Source organism: Thermothielavioides terrestris, chromosome 3, assembly GCF_000226115.1.
Source record: "Thermothielavioides terrestris NRRL 8126 chromosome 3, complete sequence".
NCBI classification, from domain to species: domain Eukaryota; kingdom Fungi; phylum Ascomycota; class Sordariomycetes; order Sordariales; family Chaetomiaceae; genus Thermothielavioides; species Thermothielavioides terrestris.
Genome location: NC_016459.1, coordinates 1,026,527 through 1,047,705, shown reverse-complemented (window position 1 = coordinate 1,047,705; position 21,179 = coordinate 1,026,527). Strand labels below are relative to the sequence as shown.

Below are 21,179 nucleotides of genomic sequence, written 5' to 3'. Positions count from 1 at the left end.
TCGAGATCCAAGCGATCTACCTCGAGGCCGCGTCGATCCATGGATCTGAATCCCTGCATCCATCCCATCCGGGCAGAGACACCACTAAGTCCAACCAAGCCGCTGTGGGCTAACAGCAACGGGCCGCCCGCACACCACCGCTGGACGTGGACGTGGATCGTCTATCCAGGAGTTTTGCTCGGCGCGCAGACGGGCAGAGCCGATATCGAGTGCTCGATGGGCAAACCGATGATAATTTGGCGGTTTTATGTCCAACAGGAGGTTTCGGACCGACGGTTTGCGATGGCCTGGTTCGGAAATCCAAGCAGGAGTTTTGTGGCGCGAGGCTTGGCAGGCGGTTGGTTGGTTACCTGTTTGGGGTGGAGAAAACCGGCCCCTGCAGCCTTGTTGCCCCACTTCCCCTTTTCATTCAAGCATGCGGGACATCTTCGGGAGGATCGGGACCTTGCTCGCCGCTCTCCACCCGCGAACCGTCGCCAACGAACGCATCTGCACAACCAACATGAGCTGACCCGAGATGGCGCCATGGGCTCGTCTTTTCTGGACGCTATACCTAAGTGTTGAGGTAGGTGCAATTTCTACACCCACCACTGGCCGCGCAACGCCAAACTCTCTGGCTGACCGAGCTCAACGACAGGACCGAATCGTCCACTTCGTAAGCCTCCCCTTCCCCCACTGCCGCCACCCGCCGAGCTTCTTCTCCTGACTCCTCCCGCGTCTCCAAAGATTCTGCGAAGTCCATCATTCCATCGCGGAGTGCGTCGGATCCACCGCACCGTCGAGAACCTCCGCTATGGCCGCGATCCAAACGAGCCGCTGAGACAGGGCGAGGCAACAGGTGCGCGCAAAACGACGGTCCCAGAAGCATATTGCCGCGAGCATACCGTGCTGACTCCGGCCGCAGCCGAACCAAGCAGGTCGCAGAGTTTTCTGAAGCATTTCATCGAAGAGCTCCGGAACCAGGCCCGCGGCAAACCGACCGATCTTCCGCCGAACCCGCCGAAGGATTGACAGGGCAACTGCGCCGGGTCGTTCCACACACTCAAGTGATACCAGGTGCTCTTGCCCGTGGCTACCGTTGACCATGAGCGCGGCACTCGGCGCTGTGGCGCAGGTGTTGCCTAGGGGGTTTGGAGACTCGAGTGTAATTTAGGCTGATGTCGAGGGACATCTCGCTCTCGTCCTTGGCAAGATGTTGCCCGAGTCGCGATAGCGGCCGTGGCCATGAGTTAGAATCTCCGGATAGGCCCTTTTTGGCCGGCCCTGACAGATGGGGTGCACTACCTGTGCCCGGAGATCCAGGCCTGACCTACGGCAAGTCCGGCCGCACCCGTCGCTGATAAAGCGAGACCGGCCGGGCAGGGAATGCTGCGTGGGTTTCTGATGTACTTAGTGGCTGACTCCCTTGGAATTGAATTCCCTCAACTCAACTGCATGCTATCTAACCTAAGACGAGGTGGGCTACCTTGCGAGCTTGACCTCAGATCTTTCAGCAGACTGTTGACCCTCGCCCTTATATTCTACTGGTACTCTCACGCTCTCCCCATCCCCTGTTTCATCCTCCCGAGCCTTCCTCCCTTGAAGCGTGGGTCGGCTCATTCGAAATTCTTCTCCGGTGCCTTGCTGCCTGCTGATTGACTGCCTAGGTACTAGCTGCCTGCCACAAGCTGCAGACACAGAGCCATCTCAGATCAACGCACTCAATTCACTGCCTAATTACCTCCCCTAGCCCGCTCTACGAGAACAGTTCAACGCAATAGCCCTTGTCCAGTTTCCAAATCCCCATTCAGAAGCCAACCCCAAAGCGGAACTTATTAATCGTTGTTGATTTTCGCGCCCAACTCCGACTCCCTTCCCCCCATCCCTCCCCTTTCCTGAGCCGCCTGCTGGTCTTATTACTCGTACCAGCTGCAATTCTTCTCGCACTGTCCGCAAATATCGTCGTACTCATCGGCCTGCGCCAGGCAGTCGTGGCTTGTTGACAATTTCTGCAGTTTTACGGCGTTGCCGCCTCGTCCTTGGCTTGAGTGCTGGTGGATGCCATTTTGTCGATCAGTTAGGACAGGTGTGTTTACTTTTTGGATCCCGTGTGGTCTCTGAGAGTGCTGAGCCAGTGGCAGCATTGAAATCCAGGCTGTGTGTGAGTATATCTGTGTGAGAGACTGTGTTGAGGATGCTGGCCGGTGTTGGGCGGCTCATGAAGGCATTACTCATATGCGCACATTCTTCGTGTCGGCCAACCTAGTGATTACACATGCCATGTTGGCCTGTTCAACAGGACAGGTCAGGGATTCTCAATTGAAATACATGACAAAGTCATAACCTTTCTCAGCTCCACGCCAGCTACCACGCAGAAAAGTACCTACAGGCACCTGCGGCTATCCCGCTTCGAGGCCCACGCAAGGAGCCTTTTGTTCACGCAGCGACCTCGTCCATCCATGCAAATGCCTCCGTCCGTTTGATACCCGCACCGTCATGCTGACACTAATCGGTGGCCTAAAACTAAGCCCAAGTCGTCAACACTTTCTTGATCCCCTACCCCGTGATTGACCCATTCCCTTCCATCACCACGGCGAGACACGCATAGCATGTCAAATCAAGCAACGAATCCATTCTTCCCAGCGGCTCGAATTTGGCCAGTCCATGATCATCGCAAGCCCGTGCTGACGCCCCTTTTTACCGTGCCATCACAAACAGCGATGTGCCAGCCAAGGCATCCATCAACCATTCAACCCATACCAGGCCGCAACAACTCTTCCCCACCTCCTAAAAGGCCCGCCCATACCGCACAATGGCCACCTCCCCGTTCCTGGGCACAAGCAGCACGCCCTGCTCAGTGAACCGGATCAGCTGCATCGTAGCCTCGCTGCCCAGCCAGTCCCTCGGCAGAAAGTAATGCCGTCTGATATCCGGTGCCGCTTTTCCATTCCACGAGATATCGCTTGAACACAACCTGTCCGGTATGTCAATGTACGCTCTTGCAGGTTCTAGGTGGGAATTCCGTGCAGTTGGGAGGAAAAAAAAAAAAAAAAAAGATATGATGACAAGCGCTACCCACCAGTTTTGATGGTCGATGAAGATTATCTTCTCGCGGTAAGTGCCCAAGAACAGCTGTGTCCGTGCTGAGAGCTCCGGTAGAGATCTGCGTCTGACTTGCTCTTTGGGCGTGGGGGCTGGACCCTGCAGGTCTGCGGCCAGAAGCAGGTTGATCTGGTTCCTGCCTCTATTCGTCTTGGACCGCATGTTCCAAGGTTCAGGGGATGTTTGGTGGACAATAAAGCGGCGGCTGTGAGTGGTTGACAGTGCTTGGACTTTGTCAGTACTGGTGATATCGCTTGGCCGTGGAGTTGCTTCTTCCGCCTGGTCCGTTGGATCAGTCGTGATTATGTCGAGAGTTGTTTCTTTCTCGAAGTCCCGCCAATTGTGGATATGTACCCGGTTTTGTTCGACAAACAATAGTCGAGAGTCGTCAAAGGGATCGTTGATCCACTGTCCACTCCGATCGCCGGACCTCGTTCTTTCTAGCGCTAACGTTCTCGAGGCCAGGTCCCAGATTTGATCCCGGGACCGAGTTGATATCAACAGCAGAGTTTCGTCCGGGCTGAAAAGAAATTGGTCGGCAACCTCATCGGCAACGTCGTCGGCGATCCATGCTTCGAAGACAGGGTATACTGCCCATTTCCCATCCTCTTTCAACCTCAGCTTCTTTGCAATGATCTTGCCCATGTCGTCTCCGCTGACGAGGTACCTTCCGGAGGGAGACCACGCCAAGCTGATCACATCCGCGTGAGGCCCATGAGTGCAAACCTTTCTTGAGATCTTCCCTTTGAGCATGTCGTGGATGGCGACTGTTCCGTCTTCCCGCCCACAACAGTAAAACTCACCCCCCCTCTCATATGCAAGCGCGGTGATTGCACTGCCGCTCTTATCCTGTGAATATACTGGCTCTGACACTGCTTCCGAGACCCCGGACCCGTCAGCTGTGCTGCTTAGATTGTCGCCATGGCGATCGATGTCATCTGGTCTGACAAGCGCATCAGGTTCCCACACAGAGCAGATGGAGTCTCTCACGTCGTAGATGCGTTGCGAATCAGGACTGAAGGCGATATCCCGAACGAACTCGTTGCCATGAAGCCTGTACACAAGGTTGAGCTTTGGCAGTGCCCACACCGACAACACTCCTCTATTGTTGCTGGTCAGGAGTAAGGTTCCGTCGCTGTTGATGACCATCTCCCGCGCCTCGGTGTTGTCATACTCTTCTCGCTCGTCCTCGATGAGATTCCAGTGAACAAGAACTGTGTCCTGGTACAGGATGAAAAGCGAGTCTCCATCTGGGTGCCAAACTGCAACTTCAGGGGCACTGTAAACATCATTTTCGTCCGATCTGCTTTCGTCGGCGGCGCGGATGCATCTCCGGGGAGGGTTGGGAGCATCAACATTCGCCTCCCACACAAATACCGGCCGCCCTCGAAACGCGATGACAACCTGGGTCCGGTCAGGGCTCAGCACCATAAGGCGGGGGCAGCCGCGGAGTTTGTCCGATTTGTCGGTTCTGAACCTTGCCAGTGCCGTGCCAGTCTGCGCGTCATACCGGACAATGGAGCAGTCGTCATACGCGACCACAAGATCCGTGTCGGTATTCCCAAAAGCAAGGTGCATTGGGTCAGCTTCAGGAAGTTTGTTGAACGAATGGAGCAGATTCCCAGTCGAGATATCCCAAATCTTGAAAGTAAACCGACCGCTGGAGACGACCATGCTGCCAGTGCCGTTAGTTTCGAACAGGACAACCCACTCCCCGTGCTCGAGCCGGCGCAATTCCTCGCATGTCTCGGCAGACCAGACGATGATGGTGCCGCTGGCGGACACCAGTGTGAGGAAGTAGACGCCGCTGCATCGCACTTTGGATGCTGTTTGGTCTTGTCCGACGGACAGCCGCGCAAGGTTGTCATCCCAGTTGCGTGAGGAGATTCCCGCGACTCGAATGAGCGCGCTGTCCTGCCGTGCACCGAACTGAGCAATGATGGAATCTCGAGGGCAGAGCGGTGGAATATGCTTGAAGATGGATGACGGTGTCTCGGCGAGGTTGCTCCCAAACTTGCCTAGGAGTCGGATGAGGTCCACAGCCCAACGCTCGAGAAACTGCACTTCGTTATCGCCTGGAGCCGAGGTCTCTCCACGTGGCTCTGCAGCGTCGAGCGACGACGGGCGTGCTCTCTTGCGCCGCTTGAGATAAAGCTTGATGTACTGGGAAGCCAGCGGCAGGGTGCGTAACGACCTCGAGAGTGCCACAGCTTGGATCCAGCAAAGAACATGTTTCGCGAAAAAGAGCTTTAGATGCTGAAGCAGTTCTGGAGAGCTGACTGGGGCGTGTCTCACATGATAGGCCCAGTAGTTCAGCGCGTAGCTCAGAAGCGGGTGTGACTCGTATACCGCGGACAGTCGGTCTTTGTGCTCGGTATCGGCCTGGGGAACCTGCGACAGGATGCGTCGCCATCGATCGTCAGAGAGGTACCTCAGGCATGCCTTTGCCAGCGTTTCGTGCCCCCCCCGTGACGAAATAAGCTCCGGCTCCTCTCCATCGGGCGTGACAAGGAATCTTCGAGCAGTGGCATGGATCAACGTCACACTGTCGCCGTCGACCCGCACAAAATGGCCGCAGACCTGGACGATGGTGTCCTTGAGGCTTATAAATCCGCCGAATTCAGGTTCAAGTGCGGCTTGGAGCTCCACCACTCTCATGGGCCTGAAGCTGCAAGTTGCCCACGTCAAGATCCTCTGTGCTATGTCCTGGAGCCGGGGTTCCTGATTCTTGATGGACAGAAGCATGTTCCGATACAACGACTGCATGTCTTTGGGTATGACGTCCATCGCTTTTTGTATGTCGCCCAAAGTGTGCCAGTCGTGGTGCAACCTGTCCAGGGCAAGGCGAGCCCACAGGAACGACCCCTCCGTTCTGGCGAGAATGCGCTCGATGATTTCTTCCCGGATGAGGCTTTCCGCCGGTAGAGCTTCAGCAACAACGGACCGAACGTATCCTCGAATGTCGGCCGCTGTATCTCGGACACTTATCGTGTCGAATATTGCCGCCTTGCCCTTCTGCGCCAGAGCACTTGTGATGTCTTTGCTGGGCCGGCTCAGAAGCATGATTTTGATGCACGAATAGGACTGCATTTGCGACAAGAACTTCAGAAACGCCTGCGGGTTCTCCGATTCGTCCACTGCGTCGATCACCCAGTGCAGCGTGTAGCCCACGTCAAGCTTGAACAAGATGCCTTCGAAAATCTTCGCCCAGATTGTTTGGTGCTTCTGAGACGATAGGACGTCGCCAACATCCTGATGCAGGCGAAGCAACTGCTCAGCGAAGACGTCGTGGGTGCTTGCGACCTGGAAGGCAATGGACCTGAGGCAGTAGGCGACGCTCTTCTTGGTCGGCTGGGACTCCAGAAAGAAGTGAAATTGGCAGCTCTGGGCCAAAAAGGCTTGTTGCAAATGCCGAACAGTCATTGCTGCCAAGGTCGACTTGCCTGTTCCCGGCATGCCGCTCAAGCAAAACAGACGATTCTCTCCGGTTGGATCACTCAGCCAGTGCTGAAAGCTCTTCCGTTCGCGGAGCCATTCACCGGACCCTTGCAGTCCCTGGCTTGCAAACTTTTGCACATCTTCAACCGGGTTTTCGACAATGCCGAGAACTGATTCGAGGGTTACGAATTCGATCCACCGGCGATGGCTGCTTGACTGGGGATTGAGCTTCCAGACGTCAGCGAAGGAACGGTAGCAGAGGGTTTGGGTCGTCGCATACAAGGAGCCATGAGGTCACGAGAGATCTGCTTGAGAAAGGTGATGAACAAGATATAATTGTCATCCACTCGGCTGCGGTACTTGCAGATTGTGTGATGGTCTGCATCAGCTGGGCCCGAGATCTCCTTCGGATAGTTCAGAACGCCTGTGTCTTTCCCCACAATCTACGCTCGTTAGCGTCCTGTCCCAGTTGGACCGGGGGAGGTTCCGTACCAATTTCTTGATGCCCGGGGGAACTCTCGTCGGGAGCGTCTCGTATATAGATACCAAGCGTAGGGGCCCACAAACGGTTCGAAATTGTTCATTCAAATCCTCGATTGAGGTAGAGTTGCTCTCCAGCTCCGACACGTAAACCTTGTTCGACGTCCCAACCATGACAGAAAGGAGGGTGTTGAGAGAGCTGGCATGCGATGAGCCTCTGTGGGGCGTGGAGAGAAAGACGATCCCGTGTACGCGGGAGATCATTTCCGTGTAGTGGTCATCGTACTTCCCGAGCACATAAGCCTGACAAGGAGGTAAGCAGTTGGAGTAGGCGAAAGCCCTTTCTGACCCACCTTCTTTACCACCAGCCCGCCCATGGAGTGCGCAACGAAGATGATCGGTCGCTAAGATGGTCATTCTTAGTTAACGGGCTTCACCACCCAGTGGTTGTTATCATAACGGCACAAACCTTCCCAAGAGGCTGAGCCCCGCTGGGATCCTCGTCGCCAAACCCCCTCATCCGAATCAGCAAGCCCTTGGCGAAGTCAAGGATGCTCAGTGGCGTGTCTGGACCACGCCAGTTGGCATTGTATCCGAACGTGAAGATCCTAAACTCTGATAGTCCTTGCTCATGTTGAAGCCAGGCGGGCCAAAACATGGATGAGTCGTGCCTCCAGCACCACGTAGTCCAAGAAGACCCGCCAAGGCCATGAACAAATATCACGTCGGCCGTAGCATCATGGGGTTCGTGCACCAGCGTCAGGCCTTGAGGATTCTTGGGTGGCGCAGACGTGAAGAACCTCGAGTCCGAGCCGGTCGCCATCGTGGCAATGGAGTCGTGCCTATAGAGCGCTCCTTCGGGGGTTCGTAGAGGGACATTGTGATGATCAAATGCCGGTTGCGACGGCCAACTTCGGCGAGTCCATTCGTCGGTGGTGCTGGAGCGGGGATTCACAGGTTGACGAGGAGAGCTCTCTGAGCTTCCTTGCTCCGCCCGGTCCGCGCGGAACCGTTTGAACTGCAGAGTGGTTAGCGAGAGATATGAGGAGTCAAAGAGGAACCTGCCATTTCGAGAATAGAATCCGAGAAAGACGCCTAGCATAGGCTGTCGTATGATCGCATGGAAGAAGATTTGTTCGGGATCGTCCCCGCCAAACTCCCGGGAAGATGTGGGTGGATCGAGGGGTCACCAACCAGGGAGGGCAAGAGCCTCACACATAAGGTACCTAAGGTAGCTACGTACCTTAGGTAATGAAATTTCCAGGTTGGCACATTATCAGGGGAGGGGGCATCATGTGCGTCCGGCATACTGTGCTCTCGGGGAGGCAGCTCGGGTGCCCTGATTGGGCAGATCTCAAGCCTCCCTGCAGCTTCCAGGTTGCAGACTCGACAGCACGGCACAGCACCCGACCGTTCAGATAAGAGGGGCAGTGCCTTCCCAAGTCTACGTTCAGGATGTTTCGTCCCTACCTTAGAATACTCTCTGCTCTGTGCGCCTGAACTCCGAGTTCCATCCGCTCAAACATTGAAGCCATCGGATCACCCACCTGAGTACGAAATGCTTGAGGATCCGGTTCCCCAAGTTCCATTTACTCAAGCATTGCATTCATTTGATCCACCCCCCGAGGACAAACATCATGAGGGTGCGGACCTCGACGTCGAGCGTCATGCGGGAAACAAAGCACCCACTGGTCCAGTGCCCAAGCCCCAGCTCGGGAGCGCTTTCAAACTTGACAGTGCCGTAGCTAAGGGTAGGGCCTTCGGATTGCGAGAAGATGAAGATTGAAACGTCAAGTCCATCGTCTGACATGATCCTTTAGCATTCCCCGTCCCTGGGTCGAAGCCTCTGAGCACAAACAGCTACGGCAGGTCCCTCTGGGGTCAGACTGGAAAGATCACAGCTGAGCTCCCGAACGGCAAGCTTCAAAACTACTTTCTGAAAGTAAGCGACGATGGTACGCATAACAACGCGTCAGAACGGTCATCATGTTTATGTATCTGCAGACCGAGAAGCTCGGAGATACCGGCCGAGTCATGATGCAGGGCGAGTACGAATCACTCAAGGCAATGCACGCTGTTTCTCCGAGCCTAGTCCCAGAACCGTACGGCTGGGGACAGTACGATGACGACCCGGAAACCTACTTCCTTCTGGCCGAGTTCCGAGACGTTGGCGAGCAACCGCCACACCCGGTGAACTTCACGAGGCGCCTGGCAGAAATGCACATCAAGTCGGTCTCACCGACGGGCAAATTCGGGTTTCACATCACGACGTGCCACTCCAAGCTGCCGCAGATCACCGACTGTTGGGAAGACTCTTGGGCCGTCCTCTACCGCAAGCAGCTAGCCCATATGATCAAGCTCGATGAAGAGAAACACGGCCCGTGGCCGGAGTTCAAGATTGTCTGCCAGCTCGTGCTCGACAAGGTGATTCCCAGACTCCTGGAGCCTCTCCAATCTGGTGGCCGCAGCATCAAGCCGTGCCTCGTTCACGGTAACCTGTGGGACGAGAACTGCGCCGCGGACATGGTTACCGGTGAGCCGTTCATCTTTGATGCCGGGTCGTTTTACGCCCACAACGAGTACGAGATCGGGAATTGGAGAGCTGTGAGGCATAGACTGAGCGCCACCCGCTATGTGAAAAACTATTTGCGGAACTTCCCTCCTTCTGCGCCTAGTAAGTCAGGACCCAGCCCAGAAGGCTTCCTGGACGCAGCTTGTTCTCGTTCACTAATAACCCTTCGAACTCAGAGCATGAATGGGACGACCGAAACCTTCTGTACTCCCTTCGTTTTGATCTCGGGACCGCCATCCTGATTCCCTCCGAGCAGCGCCAGATGTGAGTGCCACGATATCGTTACAAGCCGCGGGGGCTGTTGCTACCCATCAGCTTTTCCCAAAAGGTTCTGACGACTTGCAGTGTCAAAGAGAACATGACAATTCTGTGCAAGAAGTTCTTTCCCAATGAGTACGCGGCTCTGCAGAACGGCTTGATTGGGCTTCCTCTGCGCGCGAACCCGAGCTTGCGGCGCGCCGCCACGTACTCCGAAGACCAGCAGGTAGATGAAGAGGAAGAGGACGAGACGCAGTTCGAAGAAAACGATGAGGAAGACATCGAGGAGGAGACAGCTAGCAAGCTCTTGGATATGGATGCCAAGGATGACTGGGACGATCAAACTACCGTGGTCGATGAAGACCAGCAGCCTCGGTCAAGGTTGTAATCACGTATCACAGGACTCATCAATGGCACGTTCCCGTCTTCAAAATTAACTGTTAATAATCGCAAGAACGCTTAGACTGCGGCTAACCGCGCCGTTATGGTCTGGCCTCGTCGGAGAGATGATCACAGACCAGTCGCCAGGCTATACATATGATCCCATCAGAGCCGGGCGCCGCGGAGAACTGGTGGAACTTTGGCGTTGCATTTTTGCCCGACTGACTTGCACAACTGAATCTGATTCGGCGGGGAAGAGCGGGCGGCGCGGGAGGCACGGGCAGCGCCATGGTCGGGCCGGGGCGGCTGCATCGTACACAGTGAAGTAACTGACTTCGTACTGGCGTTCAGATCGGCGATGTCCAACGGTTGGGGTGATTTCTCACCGTTCTTCGGCTCGGCTCCACAACTCTCTCGGGGGGTTTCCTTCTTCTGAAGAACCGCAGTGCTACCAGCGTAAAGGATGGCCTCAATTTCAGATATTCGACTCCAGGTGTGGATTCTAGGCATGTACAACATACCCTATTCTCCCCAGAGTCTCGGTTCTCTCAGAGACACCGGCGCTGACAGCGACCCAGGCCTGATCCGCGCGACCGAAGCCATCGCCTGGAGCAGCATCTTCCCGTATGCCTACTACATGATCCGGTCATTCGAGGTGCCGGAGCACGAAGTAGCCTTTTACGCCTCGGCCTTGGTCGGCGTCTTCACGTTCGGCGAGTTCCTCACGGGCGTCGTCTGGGCGCGCGTCAGCGACCGGATCGGGCGGAAACCGACGTTGATGCTCGGGACGTTCTGCGCTCTCGTTTCTGCCCTTTCTTTTGGATGTTCCGGTTCTGTTGCTGCTGCCATCGCTTCTCGTGCCTTCGGTGGGCTCTTCAATCCCAACGTCGGACTGGTGCAAACTTGTGCCGGTGAGTTGGCGAGGAAAGAGCAGCAAGGTAAGCACGGGCGTGCAGGTGGCTGCTGCTGTGTCAAGAGGCCATAAGCTGATGGAGGAACAGCGCAGGCATTTTCTCTTGTCAGCTTCATCCGGTCTCTTGGGTATGTAATTGTTCCAGATCCAGAAGATTCCATTGTGTACCTGCCTGGGCCGCGGCTTATTATTGTTTGATCATGTCCTGATTACATAGCAACCTCATTGGCCCTGTCCTCGGTGGCCTACTTGCGGATCCAGTGACACTCTACCCGGCGGTATTCCCGGGCAACTCGATTTGGGACGCCCACCGATACCTTCTTCCCAACCTCGCTGTCGGCATCTTGCAAGTGCTCACCTTGCTCCTAACCTTCTTCTGCCTTCGAGAGACGCACCCTCGGTTGGCACAGCGCTACGATCCGGGCTTATCGGCAATTCGCGCTGCCAAATCTTACCTCAGGGGAGGCTCCGCGGAGGAGGTGACTTATGCTCCGCTCCCGCTCGACAGCGTCCCCTCCGGGACTCTTGAGAGTCCTCCTGAGGCACATCAGTTGGAGGCTTTGGAGGAGGATTCACTGGAGAGAAAGGCGGCATCGAGTCGAGTCTTTACTCTTCAGGTTGTGCTCGAAATCCTGGTCGTTTCGCTGCTCGCCTTCCATAAAATGTCCTCCGATGCCCTCATGGGTACCTTCCTTTCCTTGGCGCCTGCGTCCGGCGGCGATGACCAAGGCTCTAGAGCCAGTAGGCGAAGTGCATTCTTCCCGCACGCAAACGGCGGCTTCGGCTTTGACACTCGGACTATCGGCATTATCTTTCTCACCGAGGCAGTCTTCAGGGCGCTCATTCAGCCGACATTTATCCCGTGGCTCATCTCAAAACTCGGCGCGCTGAGCGCTTTCCGGACCGTTCTTGGACTGTATCCGGCCATGTACCTGTTGACTCCTTTCCTGCCCAGCCTTCCGTCTCCTCTTGGGCTCGTGGCCTTGCTGCCAGACTTGTGGATCAAGGTTGCCCTGTCTTCTGTCGGCTATGTTTGCTCGGCAGTCCTGTAAGTTGACTGCGGTTAACTTGGAAGAACGTGGCAGAAGCTCACATTGGCGCTTAGAATCACAAACGTGTCGCCATCCAGCGATGCACTTGCCAGAATCAACGGCGCTGCAGCGTCGTTCGGGTGTCTGGCAAGATCCGTAGGTCCATTGATAAGCGGCAAGCTCTTTACCCTCGGCGTCCAGTTGGGGTATTTGCAAGTTCCATTCTGGACATTAGCCGCTGTCGCATTGATGGGTGCTATTGTGTCATATTTCCTGTCTGATAGAGATTCCTAACCTGCTTAGTGGTGGACGAAACCCTCTTTGTGCTTTGGGTTCCTCGATGGTTATCTTAAAGGTTCAGCGAGAAATGACGTTGGAATGAGACAGCAGCAACCATGTCTTGTTATAAATAAGGTATATTCTATCACATACGTCTACATGCTCCAACCTCGCAATAAGCACGTCATTCAAGTGACGGGCCGGGTAAATCCTCCAGGAACAAAGGCCAGGGTATAGGATATGCTACTCCCGAGCCTCAGCATAGGCTCCGCGAACAGAGAGACTAAAAGCATACTCGAATGGTCGGAGACAGACGTGTTCTTGATTGTATGTGCGCATCTCCGCAACGGACCACGGCTGCCAAGCACCAGTCGAGTCCCCTAACCGGTTCTGCAGCTACTGCAGCACAAAATGCAAGAAGAACGTACCTTTGAGCCAGACCAGATTCACATCGGCAGACGCTGCGGGCCTGTCGATATGTCTTGGGGCTTCAGGTAGGTCTAGGCGCCGATTATCACGTCTACAAATGCGTAGCACTACCTTCCTCTGGAATTGGAAACGGGAAAACGGAGTAGTCCAGTAGGGCGAGGCGAGGGCAAGATATAGGATTCAAAATGCGAGTTGTTAAGAACAGAGTCGGCTTGTAATGGCTGTCGTGAAGGTGTAGACAGGGTGGTCTCCCTACAAAAGAGACGAAACGCTGGCGGCTCGGCAAGTGGGGAAGGCTTATTGCTGTGAGCTGGCCTCCTAGAGCCGGTTAAGGAATGGAGTTGTATGAGGATTCGGGGCCCACGTGACCTGGCCCACCGACCTCGGGTTTATCCATCCACCCACCTCTCTACCACCATCTCTGCCCCACTATCTCCATCATCATCAGTAGCATCATCTATGCATTGTCTTCCTTATCCTATAGGTTATAAGCCTAGCCTTTCGAAGCGCATTTTTCACTCCTTTTGAACTATTTGAATCAAATTGAACTAGATCTACTGCGTATATAGTATTTTCGACCTTTTTAATCGCTTTGAGCCTAATAGTCGGTCATTTACCCGATTAAGGGCAGATCGTCGTCTAGCGATAGAGACTAGAGACCTCGTCGATCAAGCTTAGCGATATTATAGTCGCTTAGTGGTATCGATAGACCGATTAGCTTAGAAGAAGTAGATTGCCTCTTTTAAGTAGAGCCTAAAATACTATAAGGATTAGCTTTAGTATAACACCTCTCTGTTCTTATCGATAAGATAAGATGCTAGATAACTCGGAGTTTAGCTAGGACCTTCGTAAGTTCGTAGAGGCCTTAACGAAGGCCTTGGACAATCGTTAATCAAAGTATAAGCTCCTAGCTATAAAGAAGATCGCTAAGGAAGAAGACTAGCCAATATAGTATAACAACCTTATCTAGAACTTTAGCTAGAACCGACTTTCGAAGTATATCTTCTACGACGTTCTCTAGCTTAAAGATGCTGTAACGTTTAAGAAGTAGGAGGAGGAGCATATCGCCGTTGATATATACCTTCGTACCTATATTGGTAATACTAAGATCGAGCAAGCGTTTAAATAGATAAGTTGGAACTCGAGGGATATAGATCCTAAGGCTACTTTTAATTTCTTAACTAAGTACTTCGAAAGCGCTTTTATCAATATATATATAGCTCTATATAAAGAATTTACTAATATCGATCGTAGTAAGTTCGCTTTAATAGAGGCCTTTTAATTATAGCTTAGTTATATTTAGAGCTAGCTATAGACCCTTGGCTTGCCCTTTACTAAGCTAAAGAACAAGGCTTATATTTATATCGCTCTAAAGATAGTTTGTAAACACTACCTAGTAAAGTACTTATATTAGGAGTACCTTATAAAGAAAGGCGATATAACTTAGAACTTCCTAATAAAGGAGTTCTATAAGATCAACTTTAATAAAAGCGCTTAGTCTATCTTTATTAAAGTAGATACTAAGAAGAAAGATAGCTCTAACAACAATGGCAATATAGATATTAACGACAAGGCCTAGAACGATAGTAAGAAGAAGAACAGATCTAATAAGAAGAAGGACAAGGATTATACACCTTATATAGTTTATAGTAAGCTAATAAGCTTTAACTAAATATATTGTAACGTCTATAACTATTATCGTCCTTATAACAACCTATTATACTTCTAGTATAAGCCTAAGAAGGCCTTAGATAACTAGCGTAATAAGTTAATTGTAAAGGCGAAGAAGGAAGAACGTTAACGTATATCAACGACTAGCCCTCTCTATTAGTAATCTGGTATATAGAATCTATCGATAGCGCTAGTACCGGTTAAGAAGGTCCTGTTCTAGACTAATATAGTCAACCTCCCTATCAACAAAATAACGATAATATCTTTTTAGGGAGGCTTATAGTATAATTAAACGCTAAAGTCCAATAGGCCTTGAAGGTAATCCTCGTTTATAAGATACGAGACTTAGTGGTCTATAACTTAGGTTGTTTAGCTATTACCTTCAACGATAAGAAGTGGTTTAAAATACTAGAACCGCTCCTAATACCGTTATTATTACTCTTTTCCAATAGCAAGATTATATATACAATGTATATAGGTATAGTTAGCTATAAGATAGTACTCTCTAATAATATAATCGTAACGATAGAGATTCGCTATACAATTTACTAACCAACGTTGCCCTACAACTTTCTTACGTCGTTGAATATAATTAACAACAGTGTTTTATAGAATTAAAACAACTATACTCTGTTTTCTTAGTATATTGGCTAGATCCTAGTAGAGATAAACATTGATTACAACGTTTCAACTATCAAGGCTAGGCCTACTAAGGAAACTATGGACTACACCTTTATTTCTATTCTATACTATAAGATATATCGCTACTTAATATATACCAATAAGTCTATAGTTGAGGAGGCTTATAGATATACCAATATTATACTTATTTACAAAGATAACTCTGTTTACAAGAGTTATATAATAGGTAAAGCCTATAACGAATAGGGCAAGATCGCCTCTATAGAAACCTATACGCCTCTCGATTTTATTTGTATAAATATAACGAAATATAAGAACCTAGGGCATCTTAGCTACTAGTACAGTATTTACATTATAGATATCTAGACCAACTATCATTGGGTTAAGTTTACCTAGAGGAAAGAGGCCTATTTCAATGCTCTCTAAGACTTTATAGAGATAATTGAAACCTAGACCAATTATAAGATTAAGATCATTAGTATCGATAGTAGTAGTAAATTCGGCTAAGCTATATATCTCTTCTTTAATAGTAAGTTCAACGCCTAGATACGTTTAAAAGGTATAATTGCAATGGTTATACCTCTATATACGCTATAGATAAATAGCAAGGTAGAATATACTAGTAAAGAAGTTATTGAGAAGACCTGAGCAACGATTATTGTATATAAGATTCCTAAGTGCCTATAGCTATTCGTTATAGAGACTATAGTCTAGGTAATAAACCTTTTACCTACTAAGGTGAATTCTAATATAGAGAGCCTACATTAGCGCCTAGCCACTGGGCTGAATATACTAAAGGAAGCTCAATAGCTATTTATTCAATATCTTTGAATATACTTTTACAAAGTATACTACTACGTTAAACTTATATATTGCGACAATTTTGACAAGTTTATACCTAGAGCTAAGAAAACACGTCTAATTAGCTATATTGATCTATATAGAAAGATCTATTGGCTTTAGAATCTTTAAACTAACGAAATCATCTATATTAGTATAGTTTGATTTAACGAAGGACCCGATGCCTATAATAATAACGATATTTAAACCGAATACAAAGTAGTAATAGATAACAATCTTCTAGAGAAAGAGGAAGAAATCGTTGTTAAACCTATTACTATTCTACAACCTTTGAACAAGTAACTAACTATATCTTCGCTACTACAATAGGAGTCCTCTCCCTTTAAGGACGAAGGTATAGGCTCCTCTAATAAAGAAAACTCTATTATAGATTGGTATAGCGTTGAAGAAGAAGATCCTAATTAGGAAAATCCTAATAAGGAAGATACTAAAACGATATATCTACTATCACCTAATCTAACGTCTAAGGCCTTAACGCCTTCTAGATAAGATAATTCTATTTCTAAATATTCGAATTACAAGGAGAGGGATCTTCAACCTCTTCTCTATAATAATAGAGGAAATCCTTAATCTCTTCTCTATAAGGAGATAGGTCCTTAACCTCTTCTCTATAATAAAGGGGGTTCTCCTATTATAGAAGTTCCTCAACTACTTTATTATAATAATCGACAATCGCCTTCTTTGCTTAATAAGGTAGACTAATAAAAGATTTAGTAGGAAGCTTCTATACCGCTAGATCATCTACTAGCGCTATATATTAAGTAAGAAAACTATATATAATAGCTATTTAAACAACCTCTCTTAGTAGGGGGGTTGCTTAGATATTCTCCTTAGGCGAGTAGCCCTTTAGAATTAGTAGGGGGGTCGAATCGCCTATAACGAAATAAAGTAAAGTATAGCGATAGAAGAGAGCCTAGCTACTATGCTAAGTTGATATAAAGTAAGTTACCTAGCTAGAATTACTTTATAATATATCTCGTTGAACTACCTCCTCTAAAGCTACTAATCGAATTCACTTTATTATATATTAAAGCCAAATATAATATTAAGATATCTTATTGTACCGACCTTCTATAGAATTATCGACAAGCTAGCTAGCTCCTAAACTTCAAAGAGTACTAGCTTCTAGCAATACGAAAACAAGATCGAAGTCTCCTTGAAAAAGACGTCTATAAGCTAGTACTAAGGCGCTTAGGGATAACGATTCTTCCTAGCAAATGGGTATACGACGAAAAGACCGACCTCGATATAGGTCAAACTACTATATAGGCTAGATAGGTTGTCTATAGCAACTTTGATCAAGGCTTATAGAATTTGTAAGATCTCTATATAATGGTTGTCAATAGCGTTATAGTCTAGGTTTTCCTAGCATTAGTAGCTATTCTAGACCTTAAATACCTTCAATTTGACTTCGTTATAGCATTTCTTAACGCTAAGATCCCTAATAGAGCAGAATACTACGTTTAGCTATCTACTAGGTTAAACAAGCTATTAAGCTTTATTTATCACCTTTGTTGTATACTCTACGGCTTACGCTAAAGCCTACTCTATTGGTTTATAATAGTTAAACCGACGATAGAGGAACTGGGCTTCGAAGCCCTAGATTTAGACCTCTGTCTCTTTTAGCATAAAGAAGATAGCATCTTAGTACTCATTTATATAGATAACTTGCTAATCGCTACCTATACTAGGGACCTTATTTACAAGGTATATAATAAGCTCAACAACATTTTCTAATTAAAAGAAATCGACGAACTATAACGTTTCCTTAGTTTTAATATCGTTCGCGATCAACCGAATTAAAAGATCTACCTCTTATAGGCATTATATATCAAGACACTTCTCTAGAAGGTCGGTATATAGGATTGTAACCTAGTTTCTATGCCCTAGCTAGCTAAGTTCGAGCTTCCTACTAGTTAGGAGCCGATTATAGAGGAACAGAAGACATATATTAAGAAGATTAGTTCGATCAACTAGATTACAACAGGCATATAGCTAGACATTGCCTATACTATATCGCAGCTATATAAAGCAAATATAGGCCTGTTATAAACATATCTCGATCTAATAAAATACCTCTTTCGATACCTTTATTATAGACCGGGCTATACCTAGGCTAGGTATATAGGGCTACGCCTAAGATCCGTAGTGGCCCTAGGGCGGACCTATAGCAAGCCCACTTCGCGCCTAGAATAACTTTAGTCCGAACCTACTTCGTAAGCCCCTAAAAAACTCTATACGTAGAGACCGTAGCCTATACTTCTCCTTTTTCCTTCCTTAAGGTAGTTAAATAAAACATTGTACACTTATCTATAGACGCTATAAGGCTAGTATATTATAGTTCAACTACCTTTATATAGATAAAGTAGCTATTGCTTCTAAATATAGACGAGAGTAGTATACTAGGCGTTTCGACGCTAATACTAAGCGAACTAGATATCACTATAAACAACCTAGGTATCCTATAGGTCCTAGACCTAGATTGGGTCTACGAACACTTCTAGCTCCTATAGGAGACGATCGTATATTAGAATATAACTATTAAAGAACTTTATATAGCCTAGATTACTATAGTTTAGACTATAAACGCTCCTATAGTAGCTAACGCCCTAGCTCTAGCGACTAACGCTATAGCTCTAGCAGCTCCCTAGACGTAGTAGAAGCGGCTCCCTATAGGACAACCCTTCAATAATAAAAAAGAGCTCTTTACTATCTAGAAGGCTATAATAGTATATATCCTAGTAGTAGACTAGGACTTTATTAGGGGCTTCTACAACTAGTAGATATTCATTTAGAGGAACTTTAGTCGAGGAGTCTAGGCTAAGGTTATAGCTTTCTATAAGTTAGGAGGACCTAGCTATAACTATAACTTAAGAACATTTCTTAAATATCTTTTAATAGTCTATATAAACCTCTATAAATAGGTTATAGCCTTAATAGAACTAGATATATTTTATTAAAAAGACAACGAGCTATTCTTCTCTTTTATTATTCGCTTTAAGGTGAAGCTATCGAAGGCTAAAGAATTTAATTAGAACGACGAGGTATAACTTATTAGACTATAATGATACCTCTCCTTAAAGTTGAAGTATATTATAGTAGGATAGAGGGTTCTATAGAACGATTACGCTATAGCTATTATAAAGTACTATAAGATCGCTATCGACCTAGAGGCCCTTCGCCTAGAGGAACGACACTAGTAGTCCTAGGGTAAACGACCTAGGCCCAACGTAGATATAGAGAAAGATATAGATAGAGATATACTAATAACTAGGATTAATATAACCTATATTGCCCTAGCCTAGAGGGGAGCTAATAGGGGTTATAGAAGAAAGTAGTAGCAGAATAGAGGAAAACAAGGTATAAATATACTATAGATGAAGTAGATAAACAATAAAATATATATAGTGTACTAATAGGCTAGAGCCTATATCCGTTGTAGGCGCTAAGGCCACTTTATAGCTATTTATCCCTTCGCCCTAGCTAAGAGACTAGCTCCTTAAGTCGACATTAATAAGTTAGAGGCAAAGAAATAGGTAGAGGAGGACTCCCCCTCTAAGGAGGAGAAGGGAAAAGAGTAGCCCCTATATAAAGTCTTATATAGAGGTTGAAAGGACCTAGCCGCTTATAGAACGAGTTTATAGAGATTAGAGAGAGAATAGATAAACCCCTCTTTCTTATCCCTATTTTCTTAAACTCTTTTAGTTTTATAAATGTATAAATAAATAGTAGGTACTAAAGCTATAAAGCTATTAGCGAGAAAGTATATTAGAGGTTAGGGATTAAGTAGATAAGCCTATCAACTCCATATACCCTAGGTATTATAGTCAAAGGGGTATAAATTACAAAGAAAATTATATATATCGCCTAAAAGCTTAAACAATCCTTTGCACTCAAACGCTGATTGCGAAGGAACCGTTGAGCCAAAACCGAATCCGACGACGCAAGCGTTCTTAGCGCACCCGATTACCCCTATCTGCGATATCGTAGAGGGGGCGTAGCGGCTACGTAGGTCGTGGTGGCGATGGCGGTAGCCCAGCGTTGGGCACCGTAGGTCGCGACACTACGGCTAATATATATAAATACCCTAATCGACGCGATCGAAGACTTAGGGTCCCTCCTATAGAAGCTATAAACGATCGGAATATATATACTAAAAGCGCTAGCGACAAGCGATCGAAGCTCCTATAGGAATTCTATACCCTAGTGTCGCTAGAGATATAGCTATATATATAGGTAGCTATATATATATATTACTACGAGGTGTTCTAAGACGAGCTAAACTGCCTTTACAATATATATAAGCTATATAGGAGCGTCGACTATATTAAAGAGGAGGTTATATAAATTAAGAACAAGGTTAGGATATAGGCGAGCGTTAAGAGCGTATAAGCGAGGACCTAGATATAGGTAGTAGGGTAGGGCGTAGCTATAACGGTAGCGCCCTAGCTACTTGAAAGCTATATTTAGTATATACTAAAGAAACTATTCTATAAGCTTGTAGTAGACCTTAGGCAAACGTCTATAGATATCGTCAATAGGAGTATAGGTGATATAGTCTAGGTAGTCAATATAGCTATAGCGACGATAGGAGCAATGATAGAGGGTAGCGAAAGCGGTACGATCATAGTATAGAAGCTACTAAAGAGCAAGAATATAGTAGTTACCTTTAAGGAGGACTACTAAATATAGTTTATTAATAAGGATAATAAAGTATAGGTTATAACTATATTTAGAGTAACTATAATATTTAAACGCTATACCTTTATAGTACTTATAAAGGGTGTTTAGCTAGCCGCTTTAACAAGGTATAAAGGTAACGTCGACTACCTAGTAGTAGACCTAGCGAAGAAAAACAAGGTTTAGATTATATATATAAGGCTATAGGCGCTATAGGGTAGCGCTAAGGACAGTTAGGGGCTATAAACAATATATATACTAGTCGAGCTATATATAGTCGAGGAAGTGGCAAGGCTTATCGACCAAGGGGTCTTGCTCAATTATATAGTCTACCTTTATAAATACTTTAAAGGTATAGTATATACGATCCTATACTTTAAGTATAGGAAGTAGAGGTATAAAGCGATATTCTATAAAGAGGAAGAGGTATACTACTTAATTTATATCTATATAGTGTATAGCG

The 21,179-nt window shown here is 47.8% G+C and overlaps 5 protein-coding genes across 5 annotated transcripts; 3 read left to right on the top strand and 2 right to left on the bottom strand.

Moving 5' to 3' along the window:
- The first annotated feature begins 439 nt into the window (after positions 1-439).
- THITE_2116540 (uncharacterized protein) lies at positions 440-1,440 on the top strand. The gene is made up of 4 exons (XM_003653956.1): positions 440-565; positions 638-655; positions 727-838; positions 905-1,440. The coding sequence occupies exons 1-4, from the start codon at positions 518-520 to the stop codon at positions 1,009-1,011; spliced, it is 285 nt and encodes a 94-aa protein (XP_003654004.1). The 5' UTR covers positions 440-517; the 3' UTR covers positions 1,012-1,440.
- Positions 1,441-2,378: 938 nt separating this feature from the next.
- THITE_2144959 (uncharacterized protein) lies at positions 2,379-7,263 on the bottom strand (the record flags this gene model as incomplete). The annotated part of the gene is made up of 4 exons (XM_003653955.1): positions 2,379-2,496; positions 3,059-6,689; positions 6,800-6,962; positions 7,012-7,263. 4 exons carry the CDS (start codon positions 7,261-7,263, stop codon positions 2,379-2,381), a joined length of 4,164 nt encoding a protein of 1,387 aa, XP_003654003.1.
- Positions 7,264-7,426: 163 nt separating this feature from the next.
- On the bottom strand, positions 7,427-8,018 carry THITE_2116538 (uncharacterized protein). The gene has a single exon (XM_003653954.1). The coding sequence runs from the start codon at positions 7,820-7,822 to the stop codon at positions 7,433-7,435; it is 390 nt and encodes a 129-aa protein (XP_003654002.1). The 5' UTR covers positions 7,823-8,018; the 3' UTR covers positions 7,427-7,432.
- A 788-nt stretch (positions 8,019-8,806) lies between these two features.
- THITE_2116537 (uncharacterized protein) lies at positions 8,807-10,310 on the top strand. The gene is made up of 3 exons (XM_003653953.1): positions 8,807-9,673; positions 9,748-9,835; positions 9,917-10,310. The coding sequence occupies exons 1-3, from the start codon at positions 8,986-8,988 to the stop codon at positions 10,215-10,217; spliced, it is 1,077 nt and encodes a 358-aa protein (XP_003654001.1). The 5' UTR covers positions 8,807-8,985; the 3' UTR covers positions 10,218-10,310.
- Positions 10,311-10,718: 408 nt separating this feature from the next.
- THITE_52978 (uncharacterized protein) lies at positions 10,719-12,175 on the top strand (the record flags this gene model as incomplete). Its single annotated transcript, XM_003653952.1, is given in 4 exon segments — positions 10,719-11,105; positions 11,197-11,255; positions 11,278-11,325; positions 11,341-12,175. 4 exon segments carry the CDS (start codon positions 10,719-10,721, stop codon positions 12,173-12,175), a joined length of 1,329 nt encoding a protein of 442 aa, XP_003654000.1.
- Between the last annotated feature and the right edge of the window lie 9,004 nt (positions 12,176-21,179).

Coding starts and splice junctions, on each gene's coding strand:
- THITE_2116540 (XM_003653956.1), top strand. CDS start 518: ATGGCGCCATGGGCTCGTCTTTTCTGGACGCTATACCTAAGTGTTGAG. Junction 839..904: donor GAGACAGGGCGAGGCAACAG/GTGCGCGCAAAA, acceptor CTCCGGCCGCAG/CCGAACCAAGCAGGTCGCAG.
- THITE_2116538 (XM_003653954.1), bottom strand. CDS start 7,822: ATGGCGACCGGCTCGGACTCGAGGTTCTTCACGTCTGCGCCACCCAAG.
- THITE_2116537 (XM_003653953.1), top strand. CDS start 8,986: ATGTTTATGTATCTGCAGACCGAGAAGCTCGGAGATACCGGCCGAGTC. Junction 9,674..9,747: donor CTTCCCTCCTTCTGCGCCTA/GTAAGTCAGGAC, acceptor CTTCGAACTCAG/AGCATGAATGGGACGACCGA. Junction 9,836..9,916: donor CCCTCCGAGCAGCGCCAGAT/GTGAGTGCCACG, acceptor GACGACTTGCAG/TGTCAAAGAGAACATGACAA.